The 17,594-nt window shown below is 36.8% G+C and overlaps 2 protein-coding genes across 2 annotated transcripts in view; one reads left to right on the forward strand and one right to left on the reverse strand.

Annotated features, from left to right (window-relative positions):
- Nudcd2 (NudC domain containing 2) overlaps window positions 1–109 on the reverse strand; it is a 6,756-nt gene extending 6,647 nt beyond the window's left edge. Inside the window, exon 1 of the mRNA XM_010622322.3 lies at window positions 41–109. Coding sequence (XP_010620624.1) covers window positions 41–109 — 69 coding nt within the window. The remainder of the gene's footprint in view (window positions 1–40) is intronic.
- The window catches only part of Hmmr (hyaluronan mediated motility receptor), a 29,134-nt gene continuing 11,636 nt past the window's right edge, over window positions 97–17,594 (forward strand). Inside the window, exons 1-11 of the mRNA XM_010622238.3 lie at window positions 97–624; window positions 4,140–4,238; window positions 4,689–4,768; window positions 7,297–7,344; window positions 8,770–8,958; window positions 9,665–9,751; window positions 9,840–9,940; window positions 12,241–12,315; window positions 12,442–12,617; window positions 13,346–13,494; window positions 15,354–15,568. Coding sequence (XP_010620540.1) covers window positions 579–624; window positions 4,140–4,238; window positions 4,689–4,768; window positions 7,297–7,344; window positions 8,770–8,958; window positions 9,665–9,751; window positions 9,840–9,940; window positions 12,241–12,315; window positions 12,442–12,617; window positions 13,346–13,494; window positions 15,354–15,568 — 1,265 coding nt within the window. The 5' untranslated portion in view covers window positions 97–578. The remainder of the gene's footprint in view (window positions 625–4,139; window positions 4,239–4,688; window positions 4,769–7,296; window positions 7,345–8,769; window positions 8,959–9,664; window positions 9,752–9,839; window positions 9,941–12,240; window positions 12,316–12,441; window positions 12,618–13,345; window positions 13,495–15,353; window positions 15,569–17,594) is intronic.

Consider the following 17,594-nt stretch of genomic DNA (forward strand, 5'->3'; position numbering starts at 1 on the left):
GCCGAGCCCTGCGTCCGCGTCACGCCCCGACGGCTCTTACGCTCCCGGCGCTGCACATGCGCAGGAGCCCGAACCCAGCTTCGGAGGTCCTCGTTTTTCCTTCAATCATTATTTAGAAAGGCATTGGCAGGACCAGTTTGAAAGAACTGAAACCCAGAAAGGGTGGCACTCAAATATCGGTAGGAGAGGGTTGGAACGAGTGAGGTAGGGAACTCAACGCTACCATCTATACGACCGCAAAACGAACTTTCGGCTTCTGAAGTGCGCTTGCGCAAATGCTGCTAGGGCGTAGGACACCCTTGAGTAACAGCAGATGTAATTGGGCGAGGAAGTAGGAAACAGCCGGTGTTTTCGATTGGCTGGTAGTATACATTTACAGGCCTGGACTCCCGGATCACCCAGTTGCGCATGCTCCTTTGGAGTTCCTGTGCGTGATTGGGCAGGCCCAGGGTTTTGGGTTTTCCAATTGGCTAATGGTGGGTAAGCGGGGAATGTGCCCTTAGATTTGAATTCAAACGAGTAATTCTCAATTGCTGAGGATTTCTAAGTGATTTGGGATTTTGGGCGAGGTTGTCAGTATGTCTTTTCCTAAGGCGCCGCTGAAAAGATTCAATGACCCTTCCGGTGCGTACGGGGAAAGGTGTCGGGAGTGTTGGGGGGGGCAACCTGCAAATTCCCCTGGGTTCTCGGTGGATTCGAGCGTAAAGCTGATTTAGGGCTGGAATGGGGCTATCATTTGATTTCTCTTTTATCAATTCTTTTTAATTATCTAACACAAGCTAACGCTATTCCAGATGTTGAGAATGCAGGAATGAGTGAAAACGAGTCCCTGCCCCACAGTACTATCAGGAAACAAACAGCAGGGGAGAAACCCATAGCACGGTGAAGGGAAAAGGAGATGCGAGACATTGATTGGTAGCTATTTGAAAGTCAAGTCTTGGCCGGGCATGCTAATGAAAAAAAAGGTTGAGTGCTATTTTTCGTTCGAATTTGTAGATTTCTTTTAGATATTCGAGCACAAAGTTATGGAAAGTTATGCGAATGTCAGCAGTAGCACTTTTTAAAACGCTGTAATTCAAACGGTAGCACCTATCAGCCACTTATCGTAGATCCCAGGTAACCTACTAAATCTTAGCACCGATTTTTAGTTTTTTTTAAATCTCCTAATTTAACCAGGCGTGGTGACGTGAGTGATCCCAGCCCTCGGGAAGCTGAGGCACGAGGGTCCCAACGAGTACTAGGCCCACCTAGGCTGCATAGTGAGTTCACGGCCAGTTTGAACTTCATAACAATACCCTGTCTCAACAAACAAACAAACCTCTCAAGTCTGAAGTAATCCTATTGTTTATTGAGAAATATTATGAAATTTGGTTTGCACTTGTACAGTAGGTCGACTATAGATGATTAAAATGTACTATATACTCCAAAAAGCTAGATGAAAGGATTTTGAATATTTTCACCATAAAGACATAAGAATTTGAGGAGAGGAATATGTTGACTCTCGTTTAAACATTACACAGTATATACATGTATCAGACCATCAATCATATGGAACTCCCTAATATGAGCAATTTTTATTAAAAATAAATTTAATTTTTTTTCAAAAGTAAGAAGGAAATTAATTATTGGGTCTGAAATTTACCTACTGTTACTCGACCAAACTGTCAGAGAAGGCTATGCACCCAGGCTTCCATGAATCCATTCTGTGCTTTTAAACACTTCATTGCATACACGCAATAACCAGGCAGCCACAGATGTTTTGGGTGGTCACTCATCATTCATTGCATACTGACTTTTTGCTGGGGTTGTGCTAAAGGCCTCCCAACAATTCTAACAACCACTATTGATAACAGTACAGAAGCTACTCATTTTACAGATGAGAAACTGAGAGGTCATATGACTGTAATGAACAGCCAGCAAGTGGTAAAACTGATCATCAAAGCCCTTAATTTATTCATTATAATATACAGTATTTACCAGTAACTGTTTACGTCTACAGTTTCCAGCAGCCAGCACAGGAAGGGAAAAGGATGTATGCTGAGTGAGTAGCTTATTTCCTTCCAGGACCGTATTATTTCCTAGGTACTCAAAGTTCCGTTGGCATTGTGACCGTAGAGTATTATTTTTGTTTTCTTTTTGAATTTTTGGTAACTTTACCAAATGATCCAATAATTCACAGTTTTGGGAATAACGGTTGTTTACTTGTGCTTAGTGTGTGTGAAGCACTGGCGATTTGTCATTATTCCAGTAATCCTTGTAGCTTTAGTGTAATGTGGGAACTGTTTTTTATTCCTGTTTCCTGACTGAAGGAGCTGAATCTCAGATAGAAATTCCCAGGAGATTTAAATTTTGACTGGGAAAAGAAGTATATATTGTTCTTATTCACTGTCTAGAAAGTTTGTGACACAGTGTTTTCCACAGATTGTCAAACACAAGTGAATTTGAACTCAAATCTGGCTGATTACAAAATCCTTTCCAAGGTCCAGAGTTTGATCGCCATTACCAAAAAAAAAAAAAAAAAAACAAAGGAGGCAAAACCCTGTTCCATCCCCACATCCCCAACACACTTCCTGTATTTTCTTTAAGTGAATAGATGATCACAGAACTATAACAAGTTCTGTGATAGAAACAGTATCAGGTACCTCGGGTGGGAATTTTCTAACCTGATTTGGGGATTTAGAGAACTAGAAGAGACATCCCAACTGATATCTGGAGAATAAATGAGTTAGCCAAGTAAAATGGAAGATGGGTTATCACTCCTAATGGGAAAGTAGAAAGCAAGCCTGGAAGTTTGAAGTTTATAAGTTCTTTAATCTAACTGTGCTATATTTGAGTCATATTGTATTGTTATTTCCTATTGTGTTTCACTTTTATTGTAAATGCTAGTTAAGATCTAAAGAAGCTGGGCATATTAGCACGTCTCTGAAACATCTCTGGGAGGCTGAGGCAAGACGGTCAAAAGTTGAGTCCAGTCTTGGTAACTCAGTGACTTAGCAAGGCTTTGTATCAAAATATAAAAGTTTTTAAAGAGGGCTGGGGATATAGCTCAGTGTGAAGTCCCTGGCTTCAATCCTCAGACAGATATAAAGGTATGTACTTGTGTGTATGTTGTCAAGTCTGCTATGTGTAAATGAAATGCTTTCAAATATGAAGTTCCAGGCCTGGGGATTTAGCTCAGTGGTTGCGATGCCTGCCTCGCAAGCGGAAGGGCTGGAGTTTGATCCCCGGGACCAAAAATAAATAAATAAATAACAAATATGAAGTTCCACTTAGGTTTCACAGTATTAACTTCTGGAATTTAGAAATACAGTCTGATACAGTGTTTACTTGCACAATATGGCTTTGTAACTTTCCAAAGCCTCAATCACTTTTAATAAAACCATACTTGATAATATGGTTTTGTGTGTGTATGAAGGTTAAATAAAATACCTATATAATATGCCTGGCATTTAGTAAGTTTCAAGAAATTTTAGTTGTAATTAGTGGTTACTTTTCTTCACTGCATTCAAATTGCAGTTGGCATCATCAGTAAGTACATTAACAGTAGGTAGAAATGGATTGTCATTGTAAAAGTCTAGACTGTTTTGTGATTCCTAGAAACAGATGACTGAATAAAAAATAAATTAAAAAAAAGAAACAGATGACTAACACCATATTTATATCTTATATTCAATAACATAGTCTTATCACTTGTCCTTACATGACTTTCACCCCCAGAGAGTCCTCACTGTTTTGCTTAGTTGTCTGTGTTCCTTTGACCTAACTGGTACAAAGGGCAAGACAGTGCTACCATTCTTCATAGAGAGATTTTCTTTACACCATCAAATTGATGCTGTTTTTATAGCTCGAAGAAACAGGCAGGTCATTAATGGCATCTTTACATTTATGTTCAGCTTATCATGAAGTGTTTGTTTTTTTGTTTGTTTGTTTTTTGAGACAGGTTCTCTATGTAGATGAGACTGACCTGGAACTCACTGTGTAGCCTAGGCTGGTCTCGAACTCACAGTGATACTCCTGCCTCTGCCTCCCAAGTGCTGGGATTACAGGCGTGCACCACCATGCCCAGGTTATCATGATGTATATTTAACTAAAGATCTAAATAACATTGGAGGATTTATGAAGTTATTTGTTTTCTTTAGGTTGTGCTCCATCTCCAGGTGCCTATGACATTATCACATCAGAGGTGTCTAAAGGCCCAGTGTCCTTTCAGAAATCACAGAGATTTAAAAAACGAAAAGGTAATGAATCTCCAAATAACACAACAGTTAGATGATCTTGTAACGTTTAGAGCTAGCTATAAGTAACATTACTTAAATTTTAAAATACTGTTGGAATTTCTAAAGATGTAAAGCTAGAAACGTATTTAAACTGTTTGATGGATTTATAAAAGAATCAGGTACAGAGTAATGCTTTCATCATCACACTGAGTGTAATTAGGAAAATTTAGGCAAATCATTAACATAAGTATCTAGTTTCCCTTTTGGTAATTACGTTAGCTTTTCAGTCAGGAATATTAGGAAAACCAGAAAGATACTAGATGTGTGAAAATATGCAGTTATTTGAAAATGTTCAATCAAGGAAAGAACTCATTGTTTCATTAATAGTTGAAATAAGAAATTTAGAAATTGTATTCAGGGCTTGGTTAAAGCAGTCAACAGTCATCACTGGTGCAATTTATTTTCCTGCAGAATCTCAACAAAATCTTAGTGTTGACAAAGATGCTACCTTGCCTGCTTCAGCTAAGAAAGCTAAGGCTTTGGAATTAAAGGTGAGCTTTGCATGTCAGCTAATATATCAGTTATACCTTTGAAAATAGATCTGCATTTGATTAGAATGGGTTAACTATATAAACCACATGTACAGATAAATCTGTAAATTAATGAAAGAAGGTGTTGTTAGGATTGTACCAAGTTTTACATTCTTCCTGGATCATTATAAATTTATTGTGTTTTGGGACAGGGATGTAGCTCAGTGACACTGCGCCTGTCTGGCAAGCACAAGGCCCTGAGTTCAATCCCTGTTGCTGGGAAAAAAATAAATAAATTACTGTGTAAGTGTGCCCTTATTCACAATCACACAATGATCTCCACGACTTTATTTCGATAAATTTTGTATTACCTTGCAAGCCTTTGCAAATTACATGATGCTTTGATTTGCTACCATTTGACTTATTTTTGGTTTTTTTGAGGGAAAGGCTAAGTACTGGTGAAGAAAAAGGAAAAGGAAAAATACTAATGCCTAAAATATAAAATTGCTACACAGAAACTGTTAAGGAATCGTGGGAGGTTAATAGTCTGGTATTTAGCCTACTCTTACTGATATTTTCTTTAGCTCATAAGCAGGAAATTACTTAAGGAGCGGCGCAAATTGATATTTTCATAAGACAAAGATTAATTTAGGAATCCAAATCTACAATCTGGCTGTTCATTTAGTGATAGTTACCTAGGAGTGGGGATTTAGCTCAGTGGTTCCACTACCTGCCGTGCAAGCACAAGGACCTGAGTTCAATCCCCGGTACCAAAAACAAAATCAGTGACGGTTACCTAAATAATCTTTTGTAACACAGACCTGTTTTCCAAATAGAAGTGACCAGCCCCAAGTGACTGCTGAGTGTGTGAAGTGTGGCTAGTGCTACTGCCAACTATATTTTTAATATTTAATTTTAATTCATATATACTTTAAAACATACTCAGTTCTGACAGTAGAAAACGTCAGTGTTTTTAGAACAGCCTAGGTATGTAAGCTCTGCTGTATGCTTTTATGAATATAAATATAGCTGGGTATTTCTGATGAAAATTTTGCATCTAAATTGAGGTGTGTATAAATACAAAATACAGGGTTGGAAATGTTATATAAATATCAAACAACTTAATGATTTTACACCAATGACACATTGAAATATTAGGTTAAGTAAAAATTAAAAATATAAAACATTGTACTTGTTAAATATGGTTATTGGAAAATTCCATGGCTAGTCCGGGGGATTTAGCTCAGTGGTTCCCCTGCCTGCATCGCAAGCGCAAGGACCCGAGTTCAATCCCTGGTACAAAGGAAGGAAGGAAGAAAGGAAGGAAGGAAGGCAGGCAGGCAGGCAGGCAGGGAGGCAGGCAGGAAGGAATCAGGCAGGCAGGCAGGCAGGCAGGCAGGCAGGCAGGAAGGAAGAAAGATAGGTACAAATTTTTATTGGCTCGGACTGATGTACATACCTTTAGAAATGGATATAAATGGCTTGCTTTGAATTTCCTGGAGAAAGAATATTGGAATTTTGGGTTAATTATTGAATTAACAAACTATCACAGTAAACTCAATTACATGCAAGTATGTGTACAGCCCCCAAATAATATACTTTCCCTAACAGAAATTGCCATCAGTTTTAAAAGCAATAAATATAAGATTGGTATTCCTTTATATGTTTAGAAACATATAAAACTGATTTCATCCAGGATGTTTATGCATTTTCTTCCATTTTTAGATGGTAAAGATAGATATTCTGTTTCTAGCTACTATGTCTCTTAGAAATGCTATTACATATAAAAAGAAATGTGAAAATTATGTCTTCTTTAGAATACAGGAAATAGAATCAAAGCTTAAACTATTTCAGTTTTTTCTTATTTCTTTGGAGCTATATATTTTTCTCTTTGGATATTAAGGTTTGAGTTGATTTCTCTTTAAAAGATTATGCTGTTTTGTTTTCTTTTTGAGACAAGGTCTTGCTTTGTAGTACAGGCTGGCCTTGAGCTCACTATGTAACTCCATCCAACTCTGGATCGTCCTGCCTCAGCCTCTTGAGTGCTGGGATTACAGGCATGTGCCACTTCACCCAGCTTAAAGGAGTATGTTTTTTTGAGACAGCAAAATTAAATACACAAAATGTGTTGTTTTTAGGCAGGGAATTTAGCTCAGTGGCTCCACCCCCACCTCCCAAGCACCTGCCTCTCAAGCGCAAAGTCCTGAATTACCAAAAAAAATTGTTGCTCTTAACATTAGAAAGGAAATTAGAAAGGAAGTAGTTAGTGGCTTTATCCACAAACCTCTGCCTATTCTTTTGAGTAGTATTTAGGAAAAGCTATTGATATATTGGGTTGAAAGCTTTTAAAATCGAAGTATTTTAAGGTTTTAAGAGCCTCATTCTTCGTTTACCACATAACTTGACCTGTAGAATGTTTCATAGACTCAAACAGTTCAAACAGAACTTAAGTCTTTGGAACACTTAGTTTTCTCAGCTATCTTTAAAAAAATTGGCTGTGATATTTTTGGTACTCAAGTTTGTTTATATTTGCTCTTTTGCTCAAATAGAGGGAATCTCAGAAGAATGATAAAGATCTGAAGAGATTAGAAAAAGAGGTGAGTAATTTTTTCAATGTACTGAAAAATAAATGTGCTGTATAATGGAAGTAGAATTATGTAGAGTTTAAAGCCGAAAATTTAGTTGCAAAGTGAGTCATCCTGCAGTGAGATACACATGCCATCCATTGCTGGTGCCCACGGAAGAGTGGCTCTTCGTCCTGGTTACCGTGTTGTAGAGCCTACCAGTCTCTGTCTGTGTGATACAGAGGTAAAGAGTTTGTTTGCATGCCAGGATCAAACTGAAGATAACCCATTTTGTGAAAAACTGATGACTAAAATTCTGTACGTCTACTTATTAAAATTATATATTAAGATCAAATATTTACATTTACTCAGACCATGCACACTTCCTGTATCCTGATCTCTGCTAAGACAGTAGTTTTAGAGAATTGGCTTATTGAGCAAGTAATCTTACCAGGTCAGTCAGACTGCGATAAACTCATGCTAACTCAAGTCCATTCTTCTGCCTGGGGAGCATACGCCTCCCTCATGGATGGAATAACCTAGAGCTCTGTATTCTGCATAGTTGACACTTACCACATATGGCTGGTCTTGAAGAATGTTAAACAAAATTAAGAATTCAGTTCTGCAGTTGCCTTGACCCCATTATAACTACTCAGCCACATGTGATGAGCAGCTACTGTACTGGACAATACATTTCTACCATGACAGAAATTTCTGATGAGTGGTGTTGACCTAAACAGTGCTAAATTGCCCACTGCCCACTTTGTTTCTCCAACAATATTATCTGTGTTTCTGTTACTGACAGAATTAGTCAGCTTTCTCATATCTGAGACACAATATCAACACCTGTAACTTAAAGAAGGAAAGGTTTAGCTTGCTCATACTTTAATCCATGATTGGTTGGCTCCGAGCCAGAAACATCATGGCTGAAAGCTGCTCAGTTTGTGGTTGCCAGGTAGCAGAGCAGGGAAAGAGTCCCAGGGCGGACAAGTTGAGAGATCAGACGTGGACCCCAAGGCCCCGCCTCTGTGACTCACCCAGGCACACCTAAAAGTGTGCTCCACCAATCCCTGGGGCAGATCTCAAAGGCAATCAAGTTGAAACTCTACCCTAACCACTACATTGACCAGCTCTTCTTCTAATGGACATTCTTTTCATGATATTATAAGACTTTCCATTTGATTACATGTGATTGTGGGCTTGGGACCAAGAATAAGAATATTTGTGAGTAGAAGACTATTTTGGGGATGTAGCTCAGTGGCACCACCCCTAGCTGGCAAGCTCAGGGTCCTTAGTTCTGTCCCTGGTACCGCAAAAAACAAAGAAACAAAAGAATGTGAGAATAACATTAAAATAAGTGATTTTTCCAGTATTCATAATGCTTTTATTGCCAGTGGCATCTGTTTATATTTGCTTTGTATCGGTGACTCGTGTATTTATTGCCATGTTTTCTTGCAGATTCGTGTCCTTGTGCAGGAGCGTGGTGCTCAGGATAAGCGAATCCAGAGTATGGAAACTGAGTTGGAGAAGATGGAAGCCAAGTTAAATGTCGTAGTCAGGGAAAAAACATCCCTCTCTGCAAATAATGCTTCACTGGAAAAACAACTTCTTGAAATAACCAGGACTAACGAATTACTAAAATCTAAGGTATCTGAACCTCGTGAAAACACTTAAAACTGAAAAACTGCCATGTTGGTTTTTCCAGATTACACTTGTTTGTGTATTGTTGGCTCCATCTTAGTGCTTTTCTTTTCTTTTTCTTTTTTTTTTTTAATGTATTTATTTTTTGGCGCTGGGGATCAAGCTTAGGACCTTGTGCTTGTGAGGCAGGAGCAGCACCACTGAGCTAATACCCCAGCCCTCTTATTGCTTTTCCTTCAGTAAAAGTACTTGAAATATTAATCTACTTCAAATAGGAATCTTTATGTATTTTTTTATTAGGGTACGCAGTGCATAAAGGTTATAAATAAACATGTTTCTTTTTGTTTTAATAACTACCATTTTCTCACCCTCAAAATTATCCCCAGTAAATATAATTGTGAATAAAAATCACAGAATTTACATTTTAAAGGCACTGTAAAGATCTTTCAGTGAAATACATAATAACGTAACATGACGCTTCCACCTCAGATCCTTTTGGAAATGAAGTGGGAAATAAAACCAGAAGTTCACTTTAAGGAGAAAGAACAAAAGCGGTGCTAGTACACACTTAGGAACGGTGTTCATCAAAAGCTTTTATTTCTACCAGAATACACTTCAGGCAGTAATAGTCACAGTGCCAGAACTTAAGTAATTTTATGTATGACTTAGCCAAAAAGATTTCTGAATTTTTTTATGTGTTTGTTCGACTTAGTTTTCTGAAGATGGTAACCAGAAGAACATGAGAATTCTAAGTCTGGAATTGATGAAACTTAAACACAAAAGAGAAACAAAAATGAGGGTGAGTACAACTCTGGGTAAGTATACTGCCTCTGGGTCTGGAGATGGAAACAGGTTTCTGTGCTAAGACAGATGCCTCTCCTCTGTAGAGTATGATGGCGAAGCAAGAGAACATGGAGATGGAGCTGCAGGTCACTCAGAGGAATTTCCAAGAGTCTCAGGGGAAGATAGCAGAACTTGAGGGGAAACTGTAAGTGACTAAAAAGGAAAAAAAATTAGGTGTAACTAATTTTTCTCTTCTTCATTTCCTGATACATGAAAACATAGACTGTGTACATGTTAATGGGGCTCCGTGTGATGTTTTAATACATGTATACGTTGTATCGTGTTTAAAGCAGCTTAAACATACCTATTTCTTCATACATTCATTAATTCTTTACGGAAAAACCCTTCAGAGTCCTTCCTTCTGCGTTTTTAGGCAATACGTTGTGGAATTCTTTCCATAGTCACCTTATTGCACAGTAGCACAACAGAACTTCTTAATTGTAGCTTAGCACCCACTGACCAATGTTTGCCCATCCATCTCACCTCTACTCTTCCCAGCCTCTGGTAACCACCATTCTATTCTCACTCTCTATGAAATAAATTTTTTTATTCCAATGTGAGTGAGATCTTGCAGTATTTATATTTCTATACCTGGTTTATTTCATTACACATAATGATCTCTACTTTAATCCATGTTGCAAATGACAGCATTTCATTCTTTCTTATGGCTAAATCATATCCCATTGCATATATATGTACATTTATTAAAATCCATCAGTTGCTGGGCATAGTGATGCCCACCTCTAATCCTTGGATTTAAGAGGCTGAAGCAGGAGGATTGCCATAAGTTCAAGGCCAGCCTGAGATACATGGTGAGTTCAAGGACAGCCTGAACTATATAGCAAGACTCTATATCCAAAAAAACCAGAAAAAAATTAAAGACTTTCAGTTGATAACATGCTTAGGTTGTTTCTGTTTCTTTTTGTTTGTTTGTTGTTTTTTGAGACAGGGTCTCACTGTGTAGTTCATACTGCTCTGAAACTCACTATTTAGCCCAGGCTGGTCTTGAGCTCACAGTGATCCTCCTGCCTCAGCCTACCAAGTGCTGGGATTACAGATGTGTGCCACCATGTCTGGCACGTTGTTTCTGTGTCTTAACTTTTGTGGATAGTGATACAGTGAATGAGAGGACAGATACCTTTTCAGCATACTGATTTTTATCTTCGTTGGGTATATACAGTAGTGGGATTATTGGATCATATGGTAGTTTCTTCTTGTTTTGTTTTTGTTGTTGTTTTTTAGTAAGTTTATTGGTACATTTTAGGTACACAGTACAGTTACATTCATCATTGGGATATTGTACCTTTACATGATGTATTTTGGTCTTCTTTATTGTTTTTAAGAAAATTTTAGAAATTAAGAGAAAGTGATGAGAGCCTTAACAAAGGAGAAAAATTAAAAAGAGGAAAGGACTCCAGTTTGAGCACCTGGAAGGGGCTCATTGATGAAGTGGATCAGACTGTCCCATTCACAAAAGAACTGAGTCAAGTTTTATGGGATCATATGGTGGGCTGGGGTCCGTTTAATTTTATCAGTCTTGGTTCATAGCTCCAGAGGAATCCTCACCCTTTGAAGGAAGAGTCTGTCCTTAAAATCCTTTTTGCTTGTGGTGGCTTCAGTCATATGAGGATCTGTTTTTTCTGGGACCCAGGAGACTAGCATAGCAGTTCAGGACTTTGTTGTTGTCAGGGTAATACTGATCTTGTTGAATATGTTTGAGAGAATTCCCTTCTCTTCCATTTGCATAAATAATTTAAGAATTAGTATCAATTCTCCTTCACATGTCTCAGAGAATTAAGCATTGTCTTTGTAGGTATATGGGGTTTTTTGTCTTTGTTTGTCTGATAGAATTTGTGGTTCATAGTATAATACATGTATAGCATTTTTAAAAAATTCAAAGTTGTACCATTTTCTACTCCACCTAGCAAAATGTGATGGTTCCAGTTGTTCCACTTCCCTACCCTCATTTGCTATTGTTAGTTTATTTTGGCCGGACTAGTGGGTATGTAATGTGCTGATGTTTATTGGTCATTTAAATATCTGCTACTATGCAGTAAGTCTCTTGTTTATTTCTTAGATTAGGTTATTTGAAAGAGATAAACACATAATTCCATCTCAGCTGTGGCACAAAATGTTATTTGGGTGGGTGAAGAAACCAGTAAAACTACAAAGTAAGATTATTTCTAACATTTGGGGTACTATAGATATTGGTTGTCATCATCACAGCTCTTTTTTTTCTAGGTACGTTTGGGAAGCTTTTTCAGTAAATAAAATCACTAGTCTCCTATGTGCATATAAATTACAACCTGAGAAGTAGGGTAACGTAATGGCAAAACGTTTGAACTCTAGAGTCAGCCTGTCTGATAAAACTGTTTGTGGTACAGGGTAAGCATTAATGTATGATTATTTAATAAACTAGTGCATATTAACTTTTTTTTTTTTTAGTGTTTCGATAGAGAAAGAAAAGATTGATGAAAAGTCTGAGACAGAAAAGCTCTTAGAGTACATCGAAGAAATTAGGTAATATGAATAGTGGCCTTAAATTGTGCTTTTTTTTTTGCAACACTGATCATTTTTTATCACTTTGCTGTTATTTTCCCTTTACCTAAAGAGCTATGTTCCTCAAAATAATATGTTTTAATGCAGTTGTGCATCAGATCAAGTGGAAAAATATAAGCTAGATATTGCTCACTTAGAAGAAAATTTGAAAGAGAAAAATCAAGAAATTTTAAGCCTTAAACAAGCTTTTGAGAAAAACGTTGCATTGTCTAAACAAGTAGAAGACCTGAATGCTAAATGTCATCTGCTTGGAACAGAAAAAGGTATTGAGATGTATGGTACTGGGGATTGAACTTGGGACCTTGCACTTGTGAGGCAGACAGCAGAACCACTGAGCTAAATCCCCAGCTGGTATTGAGATGTTTGAAATTACTTTCTTTAGATAAAAGTGTAGCAGATCGTATTTGAAAGTCCTGCCACATTGAAACAGCTTTTTCATAATTATGTAAAAAACAAAAAACTTTATCCTGCATTTGAGAATTTTTTAATTTTTATAATGTATTGCTTTGTGTGTGTATGTGTGGTGCTGGAAATCAAACCCAGGGCCTCATGAATGCTAGGCAAGTGTTCTGTCACCATGGTGTTTTCCCAACTGAATACATGCTTTTCTGGATTGAAAGTAAACTGTTGTAGTGTGTGGCTTCCCCACTGGGTAGTCATTTAAAACTACTAAGATTCACCGAATTAGGTTTGAGGATTTTTAGTTGGTTTTTTTTTTTTTCTTTTGTTCTTCTGGTGCCAGGAATCAAACTCAGAACCTTATACTTATCAGAGAGGCGTGGTGCCACTGAGCTACATCCCCAGCCCAAGGGTTATATTATAAGCATGTAATATATGGTATATTTGGTAATGATACAAGCTTCCATTTTTTTTCCCCTCCAGAAACAGTGTGTATAACATGCTAGAAGCAGCACTAATTAAATTTTGTGGAAATCTGGGTTTTTAAAGTTAGTGTGTAGTTACAGTATTTTTAACATTTTCCTTTTTATAGAAGACCTTGTCAACAGGAATAGAGAAAGGGATGAAAAGCTAAATGCCGAGATGCAAAGCTTAAAAGAGAACCTTATTCTTGAAAAACAAGAACATGAAAGACTACAACAAAAACAATTGCAAATTGAATCACTTCTCCATCAAGAGAAGGTAATTAACAACAATGTAAAAGGAAAACCTGTGTCTATTGTATGCCATACATTTTTCTACGTATCAGAAAACTTTTGTGGAATCTCTGATCAATCAATTCTAATTCTAGAATCATCCTGAGAGACCGGCGAATTAGCTCAGTGGTTCTGCTGCCTGCCTCAGAAGCGCAAGGTCCCCAGTTTGATCCCCGGTACCCCCCCAAAATAACAGAATCATCCTGAGTAAACAATACGTATCCATATGGTGAAATTTAGCCACAAATATTCACAGTATGTTTACCACAGGGTTATTAATATGAAAAAAAAAATACGCCAAGTATGGTGGTACACATCTGTGAGGTTGAACACTCTGGGTGGCTGAGGTAGGGAGGATTGAAAGTTCAAGCCCAACCTGAGTAGCTTAGCTAGAATCTGTCTTCAAAGGGTGTGGAGGTACAGGTCAGTACAAAGCCCTGAGTTCAGTCCTCAGTAGCATACCAAAAGAAAAAAGAAAAAATTAAAACATCAGATGTAGCAAATTTCCTGTCAGTTTCATATTATATACGCATAGTAGACATGTACAGTTGTCTTACAAAAGAATGTCCAAGTAAAAGAAAAACACAGCAATTTTAAAATACAGATTACTAAAAAACATTTTATATATCAATGAGAAGAAAAAGCCCAAAAAAACCATCCATCATAGGATGGAGGTAGTTAATTTGTAGCAGAAAGCCAATTAGCTTGTAAGCTTGATAAAATGTTCCATTCAATAGGAGTCAAGGAAATGGAAATAATTTTTTATTTACAAAATTTGCAAAACTTAAAACATTTGATAATATGAAACACTGGTGAGGGTTGACCCCCACCCCCACCTCCACCCCCAGGTACTTATGTGCCCTGATGTGAAATACCACATTGTCAGGCAGCCTATAGCTACAGGAATTGAATAGCTGAATATCCACTGACCTGGAAAGATCTCAACTATTTATGGTTTCTTAAATAACCACCACATAAATAGTATATATCCCCAAAATAGACATATGTATGTATATTTATAAGTATATATGGAAAAAGAACAGAATTCATACATATTTCAAACTAGGTATCTCTGAAAAGGAAAAACTGAGATGAGGGTGAGCAGTAAAGAAATTGTTCACTTCATTTGAATGTTAGAAATGTTAAAGGATGAGAATGTCTTTAGAAAACATATAACTTAAAATTTTATGTAGTTGATAACTTTAAAATATTTTTACATAATATTGAAGTTATAACACACTGGGGTTTTTTTCTTTTTGTCTTTTGGTTTTTGGTTTTTGTTTTGTTTTGTTTTTTGGTGCCAAGGATTGAGCTTGGGACCTTGCACTTGCGAGGCAGATGGCAGAACCACTGAGCTAAATCCCCGCATAATATAGTTTTTTATATCATGAGAAAAGTATACTAAACTGTACATACAAGCCAATTGTAAAACGGATATTAATAGAATTTTAAGTGTTTCTTTGTTTGTTTGTTTTTTCTGGCTCTGAGGATTAGACTAAGGGTCTTCTCACAGAGCTATCTCTGCAGCCCTCTTGATTTATTTTATTTTGAAGCAGAATCTCTCCAGATTGCCCAGATTAGTCTCAAACTTGCAATCCTTCTTCCTCAGCCTTCCCAATTTTAGGTTTATAAGAAGTTTGAAGGTGCGTGTTGCTCAAAAAAAGCCTAAAATGACATTTGCTACGTGTTAAGATATAAAACATAATAAAAATGAATATATATCTATATTTTGTAATACTTCTTTGAAACTTAGTTTTTCCAACTTCATTATCTGTACTTCTGTTTTTTAGTAAGACTGCATAATGCCATTTCAGATTATTTTTGTGATCACCCCTTTGGATGTAGGAATTATCTTCTAGTCTTCAGCAGCAGCTCTGTTCTTTTCAAGAGGAAATGATTAAAGAGAGGAATCTCTGTGCAGAAGAATTGAAGCTGGCACTGGAAGAGCTCAGTGTAGTACAGCAGAAGGAGGAGCAGTCTGAAGCGCTTGTCAAGCAGTTGGAAGAGGAAACAAAAGCCACAGCTGATGCCCTAAGACTCTTAGAACAACAGCTGAAAGAGTTCGTATTAATAGGATTCAATATTTATATGTGACTTCGGATATTAAACAATATTTTCTTAGGTTTTCCACAGCAGTCATGTGAGTTTGCAAGGCTGGTATTATTTTACTATTAAAGAACAGATAGTGGTGAAATATGTGCAAAGAATGTAGACAGCCAGTTTGAAAGGTGTTCCTTCTTTTATAAAGCCAGAAGTTTATTTGAAGGCGTTTTAATAAACTAATGGCCAAAGTTTTATACTTCTTTACTGCTCTTATATTTTCTACATATTGGACATCTGCCGTACAATAATAAATTTATGAAAAAATTGAGAACTTCACCCTTTAATAATTAAAGGTGTATAATCTAAGTTATACCTTTTACTTTTTTGAGAGAGAAAAAAACACTTCAGAAATCACCGTCAAGCTGGGCGTGATAGTGCGCACCTGTAATCCCAGCATTCAGGTGACTGAGACAGGAGAATTGCTGTAAAGTTGAGGTCAACCTGGCCTGCATAGAGAGTTCGTGGCCAGCCTGAACTACATAGCAAGACCCTGTCCTACTAAAAAAAAGAAAATAGAAAGCTGAGAGCTCATCTTGTTTGACTCCATATTTCTTAATGTTATTCTTCTCCATTACCCATATTTGAGTTATAATGTCTACTTGGATCCCTCAGTTTACATTCCAAATAATTATGTTGTTTTAATTTTGGGATGTCATCACTAAAGCACATTTTAGCAAGGAACCACGTGTTATATATGAACCCGTGCAATTGGAATATATCTCACATCTACCTTTTGTTGGGTACTTTTGCTGTTTATCTCCTATATTCTTGGAATTAGTTTTCTCTCTTCCTAATTTTTTGGAAGCAGTACAAAAGTGGACCTGGGGAGATTGTTCTACACTCCATCCAGTCTTTGACAGCAAGATCCTTAAAGAAGCTGAGTAGATGTTAATTTCTTAGAGTAAAGTTGAAACTATCAGTTATTCTAAGTCAGAAAACTCTGGTCTGGCCAGTTACTGCATAAAGATTTTATTATGTAGATCTGTTAACTAGCTGAGTGATTCTAATAAAAACAGTCTTCGAATCTGTCATTTGCTACTGTATTAGATATAAAGTGGGTTTTATGAGATGATCTCTAATGTCCCAGAAACCTGGAAAATTCAGGCAAATGAGAAATACTACCTAAGAGGGCTGGGGATTTAGCTCAGCAGTTCGGTGGCCTGCCTTGCAAGCGCAAGGACCTGAGTTCAATCCCCAGTACCAATAAAAAACAACAACAACAACAACAACAACAATAATAATAATAATAATAATAATACCTAAGAATTGGAAGTAATTTCTGTAAGGGACAAGAAAGAAATTTTTTACTTTATTGTTTGGTGGTACTGGGGATAGAAACAAGGTTTACACAGCTGGGATTATAGGTAAGTATTTTTTGTTAGAAGCCCTTTAGTAATATTTGCTTTCTTCTAAGAATTTTGTCACCTTTTCATAGTATGTCAATTATATATAATTTTATAATATAAAATTTTGTCATGATTTTTAAAAATATTTTGAAATATGAGATTTATAATATATATTTATAAATATTAAGAAACCTGTTTTGTCAACAGAAAATAGTACATTAGGAAAGTTGTAACAAAAACAAAATTAAGAAATTATAGAATCTTCAAATAACAATGTATTTTATAGGTTAGGATAATCAAAATAAATCCATATATAGTCCGGCAACCTTTTCCAAAAGAACTTTTAAACTGAAATGTCTCTTAAGTAGACTTCATATTTATTGCCTAAAAACAGAGAATTAGGGCCAGGGTTTATTTCAGTGGTTCTGCCACCTGTCTCGCAAGTGCAAGGACCCTAATTTGATCCCTGGTACCAAAAAAAAAAAACAAAAAACAAAATAAAAATGGAGAATTAAACTTATTGAATCCAGTACTTTTAACTACATTTTTGAGTCTTGGCTGATGCTATACAAATTTGTTTTACTGTAGTCCCGGAGATTGGACCCAGGGATTTGTCACTGAGCTATAAGCCCAGGAT

The sequence above is a fragment of the Fukomys damarensis genome, unplaced genomic scaffold, assembly GCF_012274545.1.
Source record: "Fukomys damarensis isolate Sample0158 unplaced genomic scaffold, DMR_v1.0_HiC HiC_scaffold_9, whole genome shotgun sequence".
Lineage (NCBI taxonomy): Eukaryota > Metazoa > Chordata > Mammalia > Rodentia > Bathyergidae > Fukomys > Fukomys damarensis.